Source organism: Pipistrellus kuhlii, unplaced genomic scaffold, assembly GCF_014108245.1.
Source record: "Pipistrellus kuhlii isolate mPipKuh1 unplaced genomic scaffold, mPipKuh1.p scaffold_m20_p_2, whole genome shotgun sequence".
NCBI classification, from domain to species: Eukaryota; Metazoa; Chordata; class Mammalia; order Chiroptera; family Vespertilionidae; genus Pipistrellus; species Pipistrellus kuhlii.
The window spans coordinates 108431353-108449570 of record NW_023425515.1 but is presented as its reverse complement, the minus strand read 5'-3'; the positions used below and the strand labels follow the sequence as shown (position 1 = coordinate 108449570).

Here is an 18218-nt window from a genome sequence, read left to right as displayed (position 1 = left end):
TCAAACTTAGATTTGAATCATGTGGCAAAACTTTTAATTATTTTAACTGCATTTTTAAGTATTTTTTTTTTCTTTTCTGGCAAACTTAAGTCTCTGGATGCCCAGGCTGCACTAAATCAATATCTCTGGGGTGGGATCCAGGCATTTGTATTTTTTTTTTTTTTAAATCCCCAAGACATTCTAATAGGTAATCCAGGTAAAGAACTACTATACTGAGTTAATTTCTTGGAGGAGAAAAAAAAAAAAAATCCTGTCTCCCTTTGAAAACGCCTGTAGAAAGGCATGCTCATCTACAAGAGCCTATGTTTTACCTTGTATTTGTCCTTGGCTCCTTTTTTTCTGGAGGCTGGACAATTTTGTGAAAGAAGGTCAGGAGCAAAGCAATGGCAATCAATTCCTGATTGAGGGACTGAGCCACTCCCTTCAAAGGAGAAGAGTCTACTGTGGGGGAGGTCAGAATGTAAGAGTTTGGGGCAAATAACTAAATAACAGTAACATTTGTTGAGATAGCATCACTATTAAACTAAATAATGGACTACTAAGAGCTTATCATCTCCCTCATTTTGCGATGTAAGGCACATTAATTAGAAGTAACCACACTTGACCATTGAGGAAGCCAATGATTAGGAGGGTTAGGCAATTGCCCCATCATCCTGCTGGGAAGTCCAGATGGGCACCTGACTGTCTGATACCAGAGCCTGTGGCACTTTTTACACTTTGCTCAGAAATAAAAACGGGGACTGTTAATAGGATAAATTCTCACTTTGAAAGTCCTACATAGTCTCTATATCTTGCATGTTGAGCAATTTATTTTGTGTATCTTTTCCAAAGTAACCATTGGCTACAATAAAGCTACCTTGCAGAGCATGGATTTACATGAATTTTGATGACACACTTTTTCATCTTTTATACCCTGCTTTGTTTTATATATATATTCAATATATCATTGCTAACTTTACCCACTACTTAATTTTTACCTTCAAGACCGTTAACATTCACTCTCTCAAATACTCTGTACAGTTCTGCAAGGCATGCAGCTCAGAGAGGTTCAGTAACCTGCTCAGGTTAATGTAGCCAGAAGTGGCAATGTAGCCATTTGAACACCAAAGGCCATGCTTCTTCTGTAACCTCATGGCTGAGGAGGGTCCCCAATGGGGCTCCAGCACTAGGGCCACTCACCCTGACTGCCAGACAGAAGGTGGTGGCAGGTTCCAGGGGAAGGAAGCTCTCTGGTTCTCCCAAGGTTCAACTCGGAAATTTTTTTTTTTGTCAGGCAGTTAGTTAAGTTCTGTAAATTATTAATATTGCAACTGTATGTAACATAACTTCCAGATTATAAATAAGAAAAGTCAGCATTCCAAATAACAGATTTACAGACAAGTTTTCAAAACACAACTCAATTGTGGTCGGGCACTGGCTGTAACAGGGTGTTTTTACCTACTTACTCTGGGCTACAGCCTTGTTTCAGGATTACCGGTAACCATTGTCACTGCTTATTTTCCCTGATTAAATGTCACATCAATCGCAACCACAGTTATATAATGGCGGTTCAAATTCCAGAGAAACCTATTTTTGAGCTATATTAGGAAGAATGGTTTGAATGCTAATGAATCAGCCTTCCTGCAACCATTAAATAACCTACCATAACTTTGATATTGTTAAAATCACAGTAATTTTATTTCAATCTGGTTCTGCAAACAGGAAGCTGGATAAATCGTCATTTTACAGTGTTGGTTTACAACTGTGGCCATTGACATATATTTCCATTTGCATCAAAACAATTTTGAATTCTTCTAAAAGATCTATACTAATAAAAGGGTAATATGCTAATTAGACTGGACATCCTTCCAGACAAAGCCACGGTGGCAGGGGCCTAGGCAGAAGTGGTTAGGGGGTGATCAGGCCAGCAGGGGAGCAATTAGGGGGCAACCAGGCTGGCAGGGAAACAGTTAGGGGGCAATCAGGACAGCAGGGGGGCAATCACAATGGCAGGGAGGCAGTTAGGGGGCAATCAAGCCAGCCAGGGGTCAGTTAGGAGGCAGCCAGGCCGGCAGGCTGGCAGTAAGGGCGTGGCCAGGCCAGCAGAGAGGCAGCTAGGGGGTGGCCAGACTAGCGGGGATGAGGGCGGGGTGTGGGTAGGGGTGGGGGGGGGAGGGGGGGTGTTAGAAGGTAACCAGACCAGCAGGGGGCAGTTAGGAGATGATCAGGACAGTAAGCAGAAGCAGTTAAGGGCGATAAGGCAAGCAGGCAGGCAAGCGGTGAGTAGCTAGTGGTCCTGGAGAGATCATGCTTAAACCAGTAGTCAGACATCCCCTAAGGGGTCCCAGATTGGAGAGAGTGCAGGCGGGGCTGAGGGACCCTCACTTGTGCACAAATTTCATGCACTGAGGCCTCTAGTCTATAATAATAAAAATAACCTAAACCAAATATGAAACCCCTAATCAATCACATAAAAATGTAAAACTGGTCACGTTTTCTTCCTTTCTTCTTTCAAATTAAGTTTTCAAATGAGAAATTTCCACCTTAAAGTTCTCAATGCTCTCTCTAGCATTTGACTTGTCTTTCTAATCACGAATGGAATTTGCCCATCAACAGTTAACTGCGCCTACCTGGTGTGGCTCAGTGGTGAGCATGGACAGAGGTCATGGTTCAATTCCTCTTTGGGGCATATGCCCCAATGGGGGTGTGTGCAAGAGGCAGCCCATCAATGATTCTCTCTCATCACTGATATTTCTCTTTCTCCCTCTCCCTGCCTCTCTGAAATCAATAAAAATGTTTTTAAAAACATTTCAAACCAGTTAACTGCATACATGCATTGTGTGTGTGTGTGTGTGTGTGTGTGTGTGTGTGTGTGTGTGTGTAGGGAAGTAGGTCTGTAGGGAATTCTTTCTGTTCTATCCACACTGTCTGCTTTGTATCTCTTAGGACTCAAGACACCATTTTTAAGACAGCGGGTCAGAGATTAATCGGGTTTTTGTTGTTAGTGATAATTTATCTCAAAATGGGGGGGGGGGGGGGGGGGGGCGACTGGGGGCGCGAGAGAAAGGCGGGCTCTCCGGCGTCTCCGCAGACCCCCAGCACCTGTGGGAGCCAGGCGGGGCTCCTGCAGGAGATGAGCCAGGGAAGGCTGGGCGCTGGGACCCTGGCTCTGAGCGCTAGTAATCGCGGGCGTCCGCAGGCAGGTTTTCGATAAAGGAAACGGGAGAGATTATTGCCCTGAAGGCTTTATGAGACTGGACAGGGCAACGGGCTCCGAGCACGGGGTTCGCGGCTGTGACCTGCCCGGCGTGCGGTGACTGACCTGCCGCTTCCTCCCGGCCCCTCGGTGCGCAGCGCCCGGCCGCGCCTCGCCCGCCCACTCCACCCCGAGGCGCGAACACATCCCGGAGCTCGCGGGGGAGCGGGCCATTACCCGAACGCCGCGGCGGGCCGGGCCAGGGGAACGTGGGGCCCCGACTTCAGAGCCGAGAGGAGGAGCCGCAGGCGGAGCGCCCCGCGGCCGCTCGGCGCCATCGCCATGGTCCCGGGTCGCGCCGGCGCCGGGAGAGCGCACGCGTGACCCGCTTCGGGCTCCGGGCGCCGCCGCCCGGGCAGCGCATGCGCCAGGCCTCAGCCCGACCCTCCACCCCCAGTCCCAGCTCCGCGGGGGCGCCGCGCTCCGCCGCACGCTGGGTAGCAATCTGGGTGCTCGCTGATCCGTGACCCAACGGGACGGGCGGTCCTGCGGGCACCGGGGCACGGATCATCTTTACTTGGGATGCCCGCTCCAGCTCCGGCTCCGGAGGACACGTCCCCGTTGGATCTGCCCACCCCGCGCTCGGCGGGGTGACCTGGCGGTGCTGGTGGGCGAGCCGCCCCTGTCCAGCTCACCTAGAGGTGAGAAGGGGGTGGGCTCTGAGTTTGGCTGTCAAGGCGGGTGAAGTGCATTTGCTTCTAGAGATGATGTAATTAAAACATTTTTGTTCTTCATACCACCTCATACTCATTAGAATAGCTGTGGTTTTAAAACAACACAGAAATTAATGTGTTGGAGGATGTGGAGAAACCCTGTGCATTGTTGGAAATCATTGTTGGAAATATACAGTGGTGCAGTGGCTGTGAAAAATAGTAAAAAGAAAATAAAATTAGACATTGTACTACTGTTAAGGCAGTTAGATAGACATGAGCAGAGCAAGGACCGTGGACCAGGTGCAGAAGGTCACCAGGGAACAAAGTTCCTGGGGCCTAGCAAGAGGCAAAACTGGGAAAACAAGAATCTGGTCCCCAACGTAACCTTTCCTCAACTAGCATATCCCTGGTCATGCAGTTTTCATCTGGCTGGTCAGGCGGTTTAGACAATGCCCCAGACCTCCTCCCCCCACAACCCACCCCCCACCCACGCACACCTTTCCTCTTCAGAGATAACATCAAAACCTGGCAAGTGACATCCTGGCTGCCTCAGGACAAGCTGAATTGACTAATGACCTCGGCCCTGGTGCTGACCAATCAGAGGAGATTACCCAGAAAGAGCACTCCTGGAAACTGGAGGAATATTCTATTGAGACCTTCCCCTGAGACCTCCCCTAAGAGTCCCACCTAAAGAGAGAAGTAAATACCCTCAGCACAAAGGACCCAGTGCTGGCTCTTCCCCAGGGGAGCACACCTGAGCCATTCCCTTTCTCCCTCTTCCCTTTAAGGGACCCCATAAGACTTGCAACCGGGAGGGGGGGGGGGAGCAATGGGCAGTGGCAGTTCATCCAATCTAACCCCCTGTACCTGCCTCCAACGCCCCCTTTTTTCTGACTTCTCAGTGAGACAAAGCAGCTCAGCCCAGGCTCTCCTGTTGCTTCTTCTATGCCCTTCCTTGTTTCACTGTCCTAAGTGTGTTTTTCCCGCAGCCAATAAATTTTCCTGCACTCTGTTTCTTAATTGAAATGTTTTCTTCAAGAAGACAAGAACTGAGGTCTTGTCTCACTAGTATAACACTACCATGATCAGGCAATTCCACTTTTGGGTATGTTAACGAAAAAAAACATTGAAACCTGTAAAGAATTTTTTTATGAGTTTATTTGAGCCTTACTGTCGACATATGCCGGGTAGCAGAACCTCAACAGATTGAGATAATGCTCTGAAGAATGGCGGGTTACATTTCTCTATTTATACACTGAAATCAAAGGAGGGACATAGGTGGGTTACAAGAAATTCATTGGTGATGGAGTAAGGAGGCGGGAGAAAGCAAAGCGGTGGGAAACTCCCGGGATTGGATAAAAAGTAAAATGATGGAGGAGTACTCAGGTGAGTGCAGGAACAATTAATATAACAAAGGAATTTGAGGCTTCAGTCCTGGCGCTCACCACATTTGGTTGTGCCCCCGGGGCTCCGGAAAAAGGGAAGCCACAAGTTACCCAGATATCTCACAGATATGTTATCTTAGAGGCAAAAAGGCAAATAGGCTCAGTAAAAAGATCAAAGTTGATCTTTGCCTGGGAAAATATCTGGGACATGACTACCTACTATAACCTGTTAGATATTTAATTTTCAAACCATCTTTTGTGGTTATCTTAGGTCTCTGGGTTTGCAAGACTGCCACGCAGGCCTTCCCTGAGCTTGTCAGGTTAGCATGTGGCTTTTTTCTTTCACAGGTATATACCCCAAAGAATAAAAATCAGGGTCTCAAGTTAATATTTATACATCCAGTTCATAGCAGCATTATTCACAATAGCTCAAAAATGGAAGTAACCCAACTGTGTCTATCAATGAATGAAGGTATAAATACAATGTGTATGAATATAATGGAATATTGTTTCGTCTTAAAAGGTGAATTCTGACAACTGCTACAACATGGATGAACCTTGAGGCCATGGTGCTCAGTGCAATAAGCCAGTCACAAAATAACAAATACTGGATGCTTCCACTTACATATAGGTCTCCAAAGCAGACAAATTCATAGAGATAGAAAGTAGAATGGTGGTTGTCAGGGACCAGGGCAGAGGATTAGGTAGTTTAATAGGGACAGACTTTAAGTTTTGCTAAATGAAAGAGTTATGGAGAAGGAAGGTGGTGATGTTAGCACAATGTCAATGTACTTTATGCCATTGAGTTGTACACTTGAAAATGGTTAAGATGGTAAATTTATGTCATGAGTATTTTGCCACATTATTATTTTTTTCTTCATGACCATATAACTCAAGCATTATAAAGGTTATTAACATCTGGAGATACAGTGGAGGAAAACAACACCCATTTTCTTCTACCATTATGCCTTACTTAACTGGAAATGACTGGCAGATTCATGGCTGGCTTGAATTATTCAAGATGACTACAGCTCCCCTGCATATATTATTTCTTCTCCAAGAAACCCACTGTGCTTCTGTTATAGCCATGGAAAGTTCTGTTACCTCTGCGGTCCTCACTAGCCCATTAGAATTTCTTGATCAGTAAAGGCATGTTTGGCTTAATATGGAAGATGCAAAAATATTTATATTCTACTTTCAACATAAATCTACCCCATTAAATTTCCCAAAAAGAAAGGAAACATATATTTCAGCTGGATGCTGTCATTTGAATTTCACAAATCTTTGGTAGGGCCAACATTTTATTTTTTCCTGAAATGTTTATTGGGTTTCTTGTCAGAGATGATGAGGACTAAAAATAATTGTGTGTAATTAGCACCAGTTATCCTACTTGTAAGCAAAATGGCAGCACTGTGACATTTTAGATTATTGGGGTCACAATTTAAAGTACACATTTGAGAACTAGTCCTTTATAGTGTAGTTAAAATTATAGTATAGTTTAAAAATAACTATGTTTCTGTACCAGGCACTTTATGATGCATTATCTTATTTTATTCTTCACACCAATCTTATACACTTTGCTCTCTCTATGTGTAGATGAGGAAACTAAGGCTAAGAGAGATTAGGAAGCAGGCCCCAGATGTTTAACTAAACAGTGGCAGAGCGGGATTTGTCTCTTCAGTTATAGAATCCTGCATGTGAATTATTACATATTATAGAATTCACTGCAGTAGCATCACTATTGTGATCAGTTTTGTGATAGAAGGCTCTGCAATCATCCTATAAACACCTTTTTATTTTTTAAATCCTCACCCAAGGATATTTTTTCCAATAATTTCTAGAGAGAGTGGAAGGGAGGGAGGGTGGGGAGATGGAGAAACGTTGACATGAGATAGACACATCAATTAGTTGCCTCCTACATGCACCCTACTGGGACTAGGGATCAAACCGGCAACCCAGGTATGTGCCCTTGACTGGGAATTGAACCCATGACCCTTTGGTCCACAGGTTGATGCTCTAACCACTTAACTGGCCAGGGCTAAACACCTATTTTTATTTATATTAGTATTAGAAGCCTGATGCACAAAGATTCATGCAAGAAAGGGCATTCCTTTCCCTGGCTGCTGGCATCACCTTCGCTTTGTCGTGAGTCACCTTTCCGCCTTCCTATGCTGCCCAGAGGCTCAGAGTAGCTGAGGTGATGTGGAACACCCCAGGCCACTGAGTGCCTATGTACGCAAATTAATCTGTTGGGTTATTTTGCATACTCACTCCTGATTGGCTGGTGGGAGTCATGAAGGTATGGTCAATTAGCATGCTACTCTTTTTTTAGGTAGAGGACTGAGGGAGGGGGGGGAGGAGTGTACCTAAGCCCAGCCTGCACCCTCTTCAATCTGGGACCTTTTGAGGGATGGGGTCAGGTCTAAATGGGCAATCATACATCCCTCTCACAATCCAGGACTGCTGGCTCACAACTGCTCGCCTGCCTGCCTTCCTCATTGCCTCTAACTGCTTCTGCCTGCCAGCCTGATCACCTCCTAACCACTCCCCTGCCAGCCTGATTGATATCTAATTGCTCCCCTGCCAGCCTATTTGCCTCCAACTTCCCTCCTCTGCCAGCCTGGTCACCCCAACTGCCCTACTCTGCAGGTTGATTGCCCCCAACTGCCCTCCCTTGCAGGCCTGGTCCCTCCCAACTGCTCTCCCCTGCTGGCCATCTTGTGTCCACATGGGGGCAGCCATCTTGTGTGTTAGAGTGATGGTCAATTTGCATATTACTCTTTTATTAGATAGGATAGAGGCCTGGTGCATGGGTGGGGGCCAGCTGTTTTTCCCTGGTGTCCTGGATCAGGGTGTGGATTCCCTTGGGGCGTGGGGTGGCCTGGGCGAAGAGCCTGTGGTGGTTTGCAGGCTGGCCCTGGTTACCCAAGCAGAGGCCCTGGTATCTGGGATTTATCTCCTACAATTGAAACTTTGTTGCCTGGAGCAGAGCCAAGTCTCCTGCTTGCTCCCTGGCGGCAGCCTTTGTTGGTATTTATGTATCTTCTATAATTGAAACTTTGTAGCCTGGAGTGAAAGCCTGAGCCAGCCAGGGCTACAGAGCTTGGCCCGGAACAACCCTAGCCTCCTGCTCTTCCAACTCAGTGGCTGCCGCCAGTTCTGTTGGAATTTATTTAACTTTTATAATTGAAACTTTGTAGCCTTAAGCAGAGGCCTGGGCAGGCCAGGGTGTGAGGAAAGCTTGGCTTCCTCCATCACCAGGAAAACCCATGCCACCTTCCTGCTCTCTGTGGCCGCAGCCCTCTTGGTTGGGGTTAATTTGCATGCTCGCTCTGATTGACTGATGGGTGTGGCTTGTGGGTGTAGTGGAGTGATGGTTAATTTGCATATTACTCTTATTAGATAGGATAATTAGAAAAACTGTTCCCTATAAATAACACACATTAAAATGTTCAGCAAAATACTATTTAAAACATTTTGTAAGAAATAATTTTTCTTATTTTTGAAAACCTAACTTCATATTCTGGACTCAAAGCAAAGATTATGACCATAGCAACAAGTGGTCAATCTGCCAAGCAAGACTGAGCTGGAAGTGGGTCTTATTTAGGGTCTAAATATCTTTTTGGAACCAATCATGGATACTTTCTTTCTCATTTTGTAGTCTGTCATCTCACCTGGTTTCCGCTCAGGACTGCTGTTTTTGCAGTGCTTGGGCCTCCTACCAAATTCCTCCGAAACCAATTACCGTAGACTCTTTTCTGCCCAGGTTTGAGAGAGTGGGGCGGAAGGAACAGCCTCTGTGCCGTGTCTGAGGGATGGCAGTGCTAGCTTTCATCCCGAGACAAAATGCTCTTTTTACCATCAGCTTTCTCTCTTCTGCCAATAACAGGTAGTGAAAGAGGATTTTGTATCAGAACAAAATGGTCAAATCCCAGTGGAGAACCATAAACTGTCATTTATACAAACACACATCATTTCAATGGATTACATTTAATGTACAAAATTTTATTTTTAAAAAGTCAATTAAAATACTTTCCACTTTTGCCTCTTATCAATAATCATTCAATCACCTTGGAAGCTAAAGATTTTACAACACTGTTAAAATAGAGGTACAGGGAAAGAACTCACCCAGCCCCACTAGCAAAGCCTGGGACCCTTTCCCCTCACTTTCCTTTTGGTCTTTTGATCAATGCTGTGCAGCAACTAAATAGCAAGCCTGCAAATGTGTGGTGAGAAAACAGAGGTTCACAACTTTATCACAGGCTCTTCTCAACAGGAGTGATTTTGCCTTCCAGGGAACACCTGGCACTGTCCAGAGACATCTGTGTCACAACTGAGGAAGTGAGGAGGGGGACAACAGGGCTATTGGCATCTAGTGGGTGGAGGCCAGGGTTGTTCCCAAACCTCGTACAATGTACAGGACAGTCCCCTACAGCAGAGTGATCCGGACAAGATGCCAGTGGTACTAGTATTAGTAGTACCACTTTCTGCTTTTTCTCCCATTCTCCCGTGAGAGAGAGAAAGAGAGAGAGAGAGAGAGAGAGAGAGAGAGAGAGAGAGAGAGGGAGTGTGTGTGTGTGTGTGTGTGTGTGTGTGTGTGTATGTATGTATGTAACTGCTGGGAAAGATTTAGAATCAGAACCAACAATACATATATACCCTCACCAGACACTAGAATCAGTCAGACTGACCACACTGAACCAGGATAAACTAGGGAGCTATTGAACAGCGATCAGTCCTGAGGCTCCCCTGAGAGCCTGCTGCCTCCTCAGGGCATACAGGTTGGGAAAGTACCTAAAGTGCCAGGATGCTAAGAAAGAACTTAAAAACTTAATCAAGAATTTTTGTAGTTGTCATAATTCATAGAAATTTCTTGCAACAACTGCCTGGAAAATTGTCATGATCCATATTTTCCCCTTCTTAGTACAACTTAAAGTCCCTTCAGTTAATTTACGGGGTGGATATTGCATGCAATTCTTGAAGCTTGTAGTGACTGATACAACATTTGATACTGATGTTAACAGACCCTATAACTGGAATGAGCTGTGGTAGTGATACAAAAAAAAATAGATTTTTTTTCTGTACTTTATAATAGGAGCCTATGTGGAGAAAAGAGCAAAAAATAAGAAAGTTGGTTTAGTTTACATCCTTCAAATTTTTTTAGCATAATTGGCGGTTATGGGATAAAGTGAAAGAAAATGGTCCTCCTAAAATATTTTTGCTTTCCCTTTCAAAACTCATCAGACTTCTTTTTTCTTTTCTTTTTTAAATCTTCACCTGAGGATACTTTTGCATTGATTTTTAGAGAGAGTGAAAGACCGAGAGAAATACCAATGTGAGAGAAACACATAGATTGGTTACCTCCTGCTCGCACCCTGACCAGGGCCTGGGCAGGGGAGGATCTTGCAACCAAGGTATATGCTTCCTGACTGGAATCAAACTGGGAGCCTTCAGTCTGCAGGCCAAGCCAAACCTGCCAGGGCAAGGCTCTTTTTTCATCAAGGCTCAAGCATTCAGTTTAGCGTAGGGGTGTCGAACTCAATCAGAGAAGGGGCCAAAATCAAAAATCCAGCCTAAATCGCGGGCCGAATGGTTTACTGAACAGTCATAAACTGTCATTGTGATGGAAACGCAGCGGAGTGCAGTGATGACAGCGCGGTGCGGGCCACATTGCAAGGCCTGGCGGGACGGATTTGGCCCGCGGGCCTTGTGTTTGACACATGTGGTTTAGCGTGTTGTTTGCTGTAGGTTTCTTTTCCATTTCCAGTTATTAAATGCAGGAAATGATTTTTGTGTAGACACAGAACCCAGATCGGTGAGGCAGCCCACTCTCAGTGGCTCATTCACTATGTGAGGAGATGACTTCATGCTGCCGAAGCTGCTTCTCTAGTTAGTTCTGGCTGATAGACCCCAAAAAGTTCAAAAGGTCTATGCGTGAGCAATGGTAGAGCGCCCGGGCCAGCTTTCCCACGGTGGCCCCCTTACTGCCTTCCCTCATCAGCCACTTCTGGAGCATCTGGTAAACCTTCTCTTTTAATCCATCTCTCTCATAGTCGTGGTCAATTTCATCAATCTGAGATTCAGTGAAGCCCAGTTTACGGGCACAATTTTTCCAGGTCCTTCCCAGATTGTCCCTGACTGGGTCCAGGTGTGTATCAGTCAGACTAGTGGTATTATCTGCCAAAAAGAAAGGAGAAGGCATCAGGCTGAAACCCATTTGAACATTCTAGCTTCAAAAACCTGTATAAAGTGAAGAGCACCTGGAGTCCAGTGGAAAAGATAACTTCTTCGTTATATAGCTGTTGACTCCAGTGATACTTTACATGTCTGCAAGCCCATTAGGGGAGTTTTTGTGAATTAAAATAAGGAACTTCTTCCTCCTAGCAGATGCATCTCTGAGCTGCAGCTGATGGCTTTGGGATTAAAACCCTTGCCTGACTGTTAGGCTGCTTTAGACAACCTTAACCAGTGACCCTGTTTATACCAGATCTTCCTGATGTAAATGAGAAAACACCATTTATTTCCTTCTGGGTATTTTCCACTTACATATAGCCAGAGTTAAGGTCACTCAACTCCTGAGCCCCTTCACCCAACAGTTCTCTTTCCTCTTATTTAATCAAGGAAACCAAGACCATCAAGTGCAAAACACCTACTCAAAGACAATGCCTCCCCTGTCTTTTAAGGGATGAGGCATGTATATTCTTCAAGGTCTATTTCTGGACTCCTCCCTCCCTGCCTCAAATGTTGTCCTCTCTTCTCCAATAGCCATAACCTCCCTCTTTCTACTGGTTCCTGCCTTTAGGCCTTCACAAAAATGACAAAGGGAAACAGACATAGGAAATAATCACCACAAACAAACCATACCTCTTTATCCTCATTCTACCTCAGAAAGCTGAATATAAAGAAAAAGACATCTTATTTTTGCCCCTTAACTCCCATTATTTCCTCAGCTCCCCATAATGCAGCTGTTATCACCACCACTGGACATCAGCAATCCCCAAACCTCCCAAGATATCTGACAAATTTCGTCACTACCTTTCTGCAAGAGGGAACCCTGGGTTTCATCAGATTCTTAAAGACACCCTTGCCTTCCCAAATTTAGGAACCTATGCTCTAGGTATTTTAAAAACTACCTAGACCAGGGATTGGCAGCCTGTGGCCCAATGCTGGCCCGGGGCCTACTTCTGTAAACACTGGTTTACTGGAACACAGCCATCCACACACGTATTGTCTGTGGCTGCTACTGCCCTGCAGTGTAAATTGAGTAGTTGCAACAGAGACCTCAAGGCCAATGAAGCCTAAAACATTTACTATCTAGACCTTAATAGAAAAAAAAAAAAATGTGCCAACCCTAGGGTTAATCAGAAAGCTGGGTTCTTACATCACATTGTTTAGGCCTAATGACTGCTTTCTCCAGGTTGTGTTTTGGGATTAATGTTATAAGCCTGCATAGTGGGACGCTACAAGAGAAAGTCCTCATTTTTATTACAAAGGTGCTGTTAAAGAGCACAGTCTCCTATTGTTTACACAATTCCTTCTGATGAAGTCCTGAAAGAGCTCTGTCCTAGGTCTGGATAATGATGTTGATGATTATCATAACCTAATCCTTTTGTAGATCTTACTATGTGCCAGGCAGTGTTCTAAGCTCTTTTTACATCTTGACTCATTTAATTTTCACAACAATCCATGAATTAGCTATTGTAGTAATTTCTCCCATACTATAAATAAATAAATTACAAAGACATTATATGGAAATTACACTGATATTTTACAGAGGAAATGGGACAACTTTCAGAAAGAATAACCAGATACACTTTAGGATTCCACCTCAACCCTCTCAACAAGTAAGAAAGTTCAAGGTTTCTAGACAATGGGTCCTTAAAGAGTATCTTACCAAAGATATATTGGTACTTAGAAGCTGGCTCTTCCCAGTTCACATATGTGCTATCCAGTAATGGCAAGTTCACTCCAACCTCCATACGATTATTGTCTCCAATCTGAACGCCAGCACTGTTGTATATGGCATATTTTGCAGTCTCATCTGAAGAGAGAAGCACACAGGTAAGCACACCTAAATCAAAGGTAAAGTGAAAAATGAAACATTAAAGAGCAGGGCTACACTTTAAATGTTAAGTTAAACTATTTATTCTATGCCACCTTGTAAGACTTTCCTTTTTAAAATGTGGCTGAAGCACACCCATTAGAATGGCTACTATCAAAAACAGAAAATAACAAGTGTTGACAAGGATATAGAGAAATTGGAACTCTTGCGTGCTAATGTGGGAATACAAAATGGTACAGCCTCTGTGGTAACAGTATGGCAGTTCTTCCAAAAATTAAAAATAGAATTACCCTATGTTCCAACAATTCCTTTTCTGGGTATATACTCCAAAGTATTGAAAGCAGAGTCCCTATGCAGCTTTATTCACAATAGCCAAAAAGTGAAAGCCACTCAGTGTCCATCAATAGATGAATGGATACACAAAACACGGTGTATACATACAATGGGATATTATTTGGCCTTAAAAATGAAGGAAATTCTGACACACATTACAACATGAATGAACCTTTAGAACATTATACTAACTGAAGATAAATGCTGTTCCATTGATTCCAGTTACATGAGGTACCTAAAGGAATTAAATTCATAGACATAGGAAGTAGAAGGCTGGTTGCCAGGGGCTGGGAGGAGAAAGGAAAATGGGAATTTGTTGTGTGATGAGTATAGAGTCTCAGTTAAGGAAGAGGAAAAGAGTTCTGGAAATGGATGATGGTGACAATGTGATTTTCATCACAAATGGTAGCCTTTGGCCTATATGAGATTAGAAATAAAAACATCTAAGTCTTATTTCTTATCTTCAGAAAATAGCAAGTAAAGAATAGAAGCAGGTCTCTTTGCTTGCACCAGAGATGGGGTATAATGGGACCATTGTGATTCAGGCTAGAGTGGAAGTTACAAAACCTATAAACCAACACGTGTAGGCAGCTGCACTGAATCCTACCCAAACTGAACTACCCAGGCCACGTGGTTAGGTGGAGACTATTTCAAGGTGTAAGCTGCATCTGGCAGCTGAAGAATGAACAATTTGCCCTGTGTTACCTTATAGTCTACAACAGAGTTAATGGCTGTTTTATTGGACTGAAAGGCCTCTTTACCTCTTGATGTCAGGGAGATGAATGGAATGGTGGGAGTGTTTCCCAGCAGGTTGGTCTCAGGCACTGGAGTTTTATGCAGGCCTGGTATCTGGTTTGCATCTGGCCCAGAACAAAATCTAGATTCTACTGTTCCCGCACCCAATGGTCTTGCTATAAAACCATATGGATTATATGGAGTCCAGGGGAGTCCTTGGGATTGGCAGGTCAATCCAGCTGGTTGGTGTACTGCATTCCCAGGACTGGCTGTGTTGGAAGAAGCAAAGCCTCTCATCCCTGGGTTTTGAACAGTCTCATAAGGTCTTGGCTGTGCAAAAGGGTCATGGGAGACCCTTCGCCTCCTTTCCTCCTCTCTGTTATAAGCCACACCCTGTCTGGGTTGCTGTTTTGTTTGCTTGTCCATGCGGCTGCCAAAAAGATGGTAGTTGGCTTCCTCCTGGAGTTTGTTCTGCAGGCTGCACTCATTCTCCTCCGGCTGGTAGTCTGGGGAGGGAGCAAACCAGGATTCCTCCACAGGACCCATCCTGAGTCCCTGTGAACTGTGCAGCGAACCAGGCTGTTCTGTGGCTAAGAAGAAATGTTCAACATTGGAGAGAGTTTCATGAAACATTAAACAGTAAAATTAAACCTGAGCCCCATAATGAATCTGTCCTCAGAGTAAAATACTGAAAACACTAAGAATAAGTAAATTCTTTTATTTCTTTTTTTGTTAATCCTCACCAAAGGATAGTTTCCTATTGATTTCTTTTTAGAGAGAGTGGAAGGGAGAGGGAGATGCAGAGAAAGATGCATCTATTGGTTGCCTCCTGCATGCACCCCAACCAGGGCCAGGGATCAAGCTTGTAACGAAGGTTCAAGACCTTATCAGAATCGAACCCTGGACCCTTCAGTCCGCAGGCCAATGCTCTACCCACTGAGCCAAGCGAGCTAAGGCTGGCCCTCTTCTTTATATGGAATGAGTAGGAGCCTCTGCCTGGCAGTGAGAGAGCACTAGGGAAGTTATAATAAGCAATAAGGTGTGTGTGGCAGGAATGACCAAGAAAGAAAAGGACTGTGCAAGCAGTGAGCTGGCTGTCTCCTGTGTGATCCAGGGATGGAAAATAAGTGCAACAGCTCTGGCCCTGGTTAGAGTCTGACCCATGCACTGAAGGGTCGTGGATTCTAGTCCTGGTCAGGAGCACATACCTGGCTGCAGGTCTGCTCTAAAGCCCTGGTTGGGGCATGTGTGAGAGACAACTAATCAATGTGTCTCTCACATCCATGTTCCCTCTCTCTTCCTCCTTCCCTCCCTTCCACTCTAATCCACTGTACACCATAAGTGTCTGTAGATGCAAGGTGTGGACCTTCCCCACATGCCATGTGTGTCTATAAAAAATAAAAATAAAATGTTTTCCCTAAGTGGCAGTCCTGATCAACTTTTAAATTATTTTTCATGAGAACTTTCAGCTGAAAATATTTAAGAACACTCAAATTGTGAGTAATATATTTATTTTTATAATATTCATTGCAAAGTGATTTTTTAAATTTAATTTAAAATATTGTGGTGTGTGGGGATTGTTTCTGTTTTGGATACATGGCAGTTAACTGATTAAAAATTAATGGAAAAATATCCTCGTGTGAGGATTAACAGCAACAAAAAAGAGCAGCTGCTCTGTGCTGTTTTCCATGGATCCTTTCGTTCTTTAAAAGCCCTAGGAGTAATTATCATGATTTGATGGATGAGGTTTAAGAAGTTAAGTGCCCTAGAACAGATAGATAACAAATGGCTTCAAACTCTTCTAGTCTGCCTTCCCTTTTGTTTAAGAAAAAAGTAGCCCTGCTTGACTCTAACACCAACCTCTCTGTACTCTGGGTCCAGTCATCTCTTACCTTCTCAAGGACTTGGCTCCCACATGTCTCCTTTTTCCCAAGTCATCACTTTCTCCCTATCAGTTATTTTAGGACTCATGTTCAGGACAGTTTATGATTTTGGTGAACTCAATGTTACTTAATATTTCAAATATATGTATCTTGGCTCTGAATCTACACTAATAAAAGAGAAACATGCAAATTAACCATCACTCGCTCTACACACCAGCCAATCAGAGGGAATATACAAATTAGAAGGAGAAAAATGGCGGCTGCCTAGCTGCTCCAGGCATGGAGTGTCCAGGCAGGACACATGCTATGGGAGGGAGGGCAGGGGCATAGGGATCTACAGGAGCGGCACTCTGGCCACAGCGAAGGCAAAGACTGTAGACTCTGGCCAGAATCTGCAGCAAAGGCAACAAACTCCAACTGCAGTGAAGGCCTGGGTCCCAGATGCTGGAGGAAAACCGATGCTGGGAGCCAAGGGAAGGAAGACCTATTGCACGAATCTCTTCGTGCAACGGGCTTCTAGTATATTATAAATTTCTTTGTGACAGGTGTTAAATTATATAGCTTCTTCTGTTTTTCATATGGTCGTGAATAATATTTTAGAGAGTGAAGTGCATGTTTGAGCAAACAAGTAGTGGATAAATACATTTCCAACCACAGTCTAAGTTACCTGAGTCTGACCTGCTTGGAGGCTCTGCTACACAATCTATTTGGAGAGACTGCATTCTCTTCACAACTTCACTTTCGCTAGGGTACTCTTTCTACAACACAGAGCAAAATACATATGTTAGTAAATGGAGAAAATAGTTCTAGAAAATTATTTTAAGAAGAATTAATCCTTTCAGAAGGTAGAAATTTTACATAGCTCTTATAAGCAGTAAATATTAAAAAGAATAAATGGTTTTCCCAAATAGTCAAACCAATCTTAAAAAAAAAAAAAAGAGGAACAGCCGAAACCGGTTTGGCTCAGTGGTAGAGCGTTGGTCTGCGGACTGAAAGGTCCCAGGTTCGATTCCGGTCAGGGGCATGTACGTTGGTTGCGGGCACATCCCCAGTAGGGGGTGTGCAAGAGGCAGCTGGTCGATGTTTCTCTCTCATCGACGTTTCTAGCTCTCTATCTCTCTCCCTTACTCTCTGTAAAAAATCAATAAAATATATTTTTTTTAAAAAAGAGGAACAAAGTTGGAAGGTTCACACTTTCTGATTTCAAAAATCTCTACAAAGCTAGAGTAATCAAAACAAGTGGTATAGCCTAAGACATATAGTCCAGCAATTTTCAAACTTGTTCTGCCATTTGGTCAATTTGCATATTAGGGTTTTATTATATAGGATTGTTTTCTCTTGATAGTTATGTTTTAATACACAAAATATATAAGTACACATTCCTTTTAAAAGACTCAAATTGGCTGGCACCGGTTTGGCTCAGTGGATAGAGCGTCGGCCTGCGGACTGAAAGGTCCCGGGTTCGATTCCGGTCAAGGGCATGTACCTTGGTTGCGGGCACATCCCCAGAAATAAATACCAAATTCTGTGGCACACCCAAAAATATATTACATTTTTTGCTGATCTGATTTTTAAAAAGGGTATTTTGATTTATTCATGCCAGACAGCTACTGTTGTACTGGCTGTTGTCATTTTTTTATTTCACAATATAAGGAAAGAGAGGTCAGTGTCCCTGACTAAATAGTCAGGAATTGCATATTTTAAAAATTCTTGCAACACACAGGTTGAAAATCACTGTGCTAAGTGAATATGCTAGATACAAAAACACGAATATTATGTGATCACATATCAGTGGGGTACCTAAAATAGGCCAATTCATAGAGACAGAAAGTAAAACAGAGGTTACCAGGAGCTGGGCAGATAAAAGAATGTGGAGTATAATGGATACAGTTTCTGTTTGGGGTTTTAAAATGTGGAAATGGAAACTGCTGA

General features: G+C 44.0%; 2 protein-coding genes across 6 annotated transcripts in view; both read right to left on the bottom strand.

Moving 5' to 3' along the window:
* Positions 1 to 3596, bottom strand: part of BPHL (biphenyl hydrolase like) — a 33723-nt gene extending 30127 nt beyond the window's left edge. The window contains exon 1 of the mRNA XM_036447732.2: positions 3413 to 3596. Within this exon, the coding sequence (XP_036303625.1) occupies positions 3413 to 3519 (107 nt within the window). The 5' untranslated portion in view covers positions 3520 to 3596. The remainder of the gene's footprint in view (positions 1 to 3412) is intronic.
* A 7402-nt stretch (positions 3597 to 10998) lies between these two features.
* RIPK1 (receptor interacting serine/threonine kinase 1) overlaps positions 10999 to 18218 on the bottom strand; it is a 39530-nt gene continuing 32310 nt past the window's right edge. For all 5 annotated transcript variants that reach the window (XM_045584208.1, XM_036447722.2, XM_045584209.1 and 2 more), the window contains 4 exons: positions 16954 to 17044; positions 14430 to 14993; positions 13168 to 13314; positions 10999 to 11450 (listed from right to left, as the gene is read on the bottom strand). In XM_045584208.1, coding sequence (XP_045440164.1) covers positions 11164 to 11450; positions 13168 to 13314; positions 14430 to 14993; positions 16954 to 17044 — 1089 coding nt within the window. In that variant the 3' untranslated portion in view covers positions 10999 to 11163. The remainder of the gene's footprint in view (positions 11451 to 13167; positions 13315 to 14429; positions 14994 to 16953; positions 17045 to 18218) is intronic.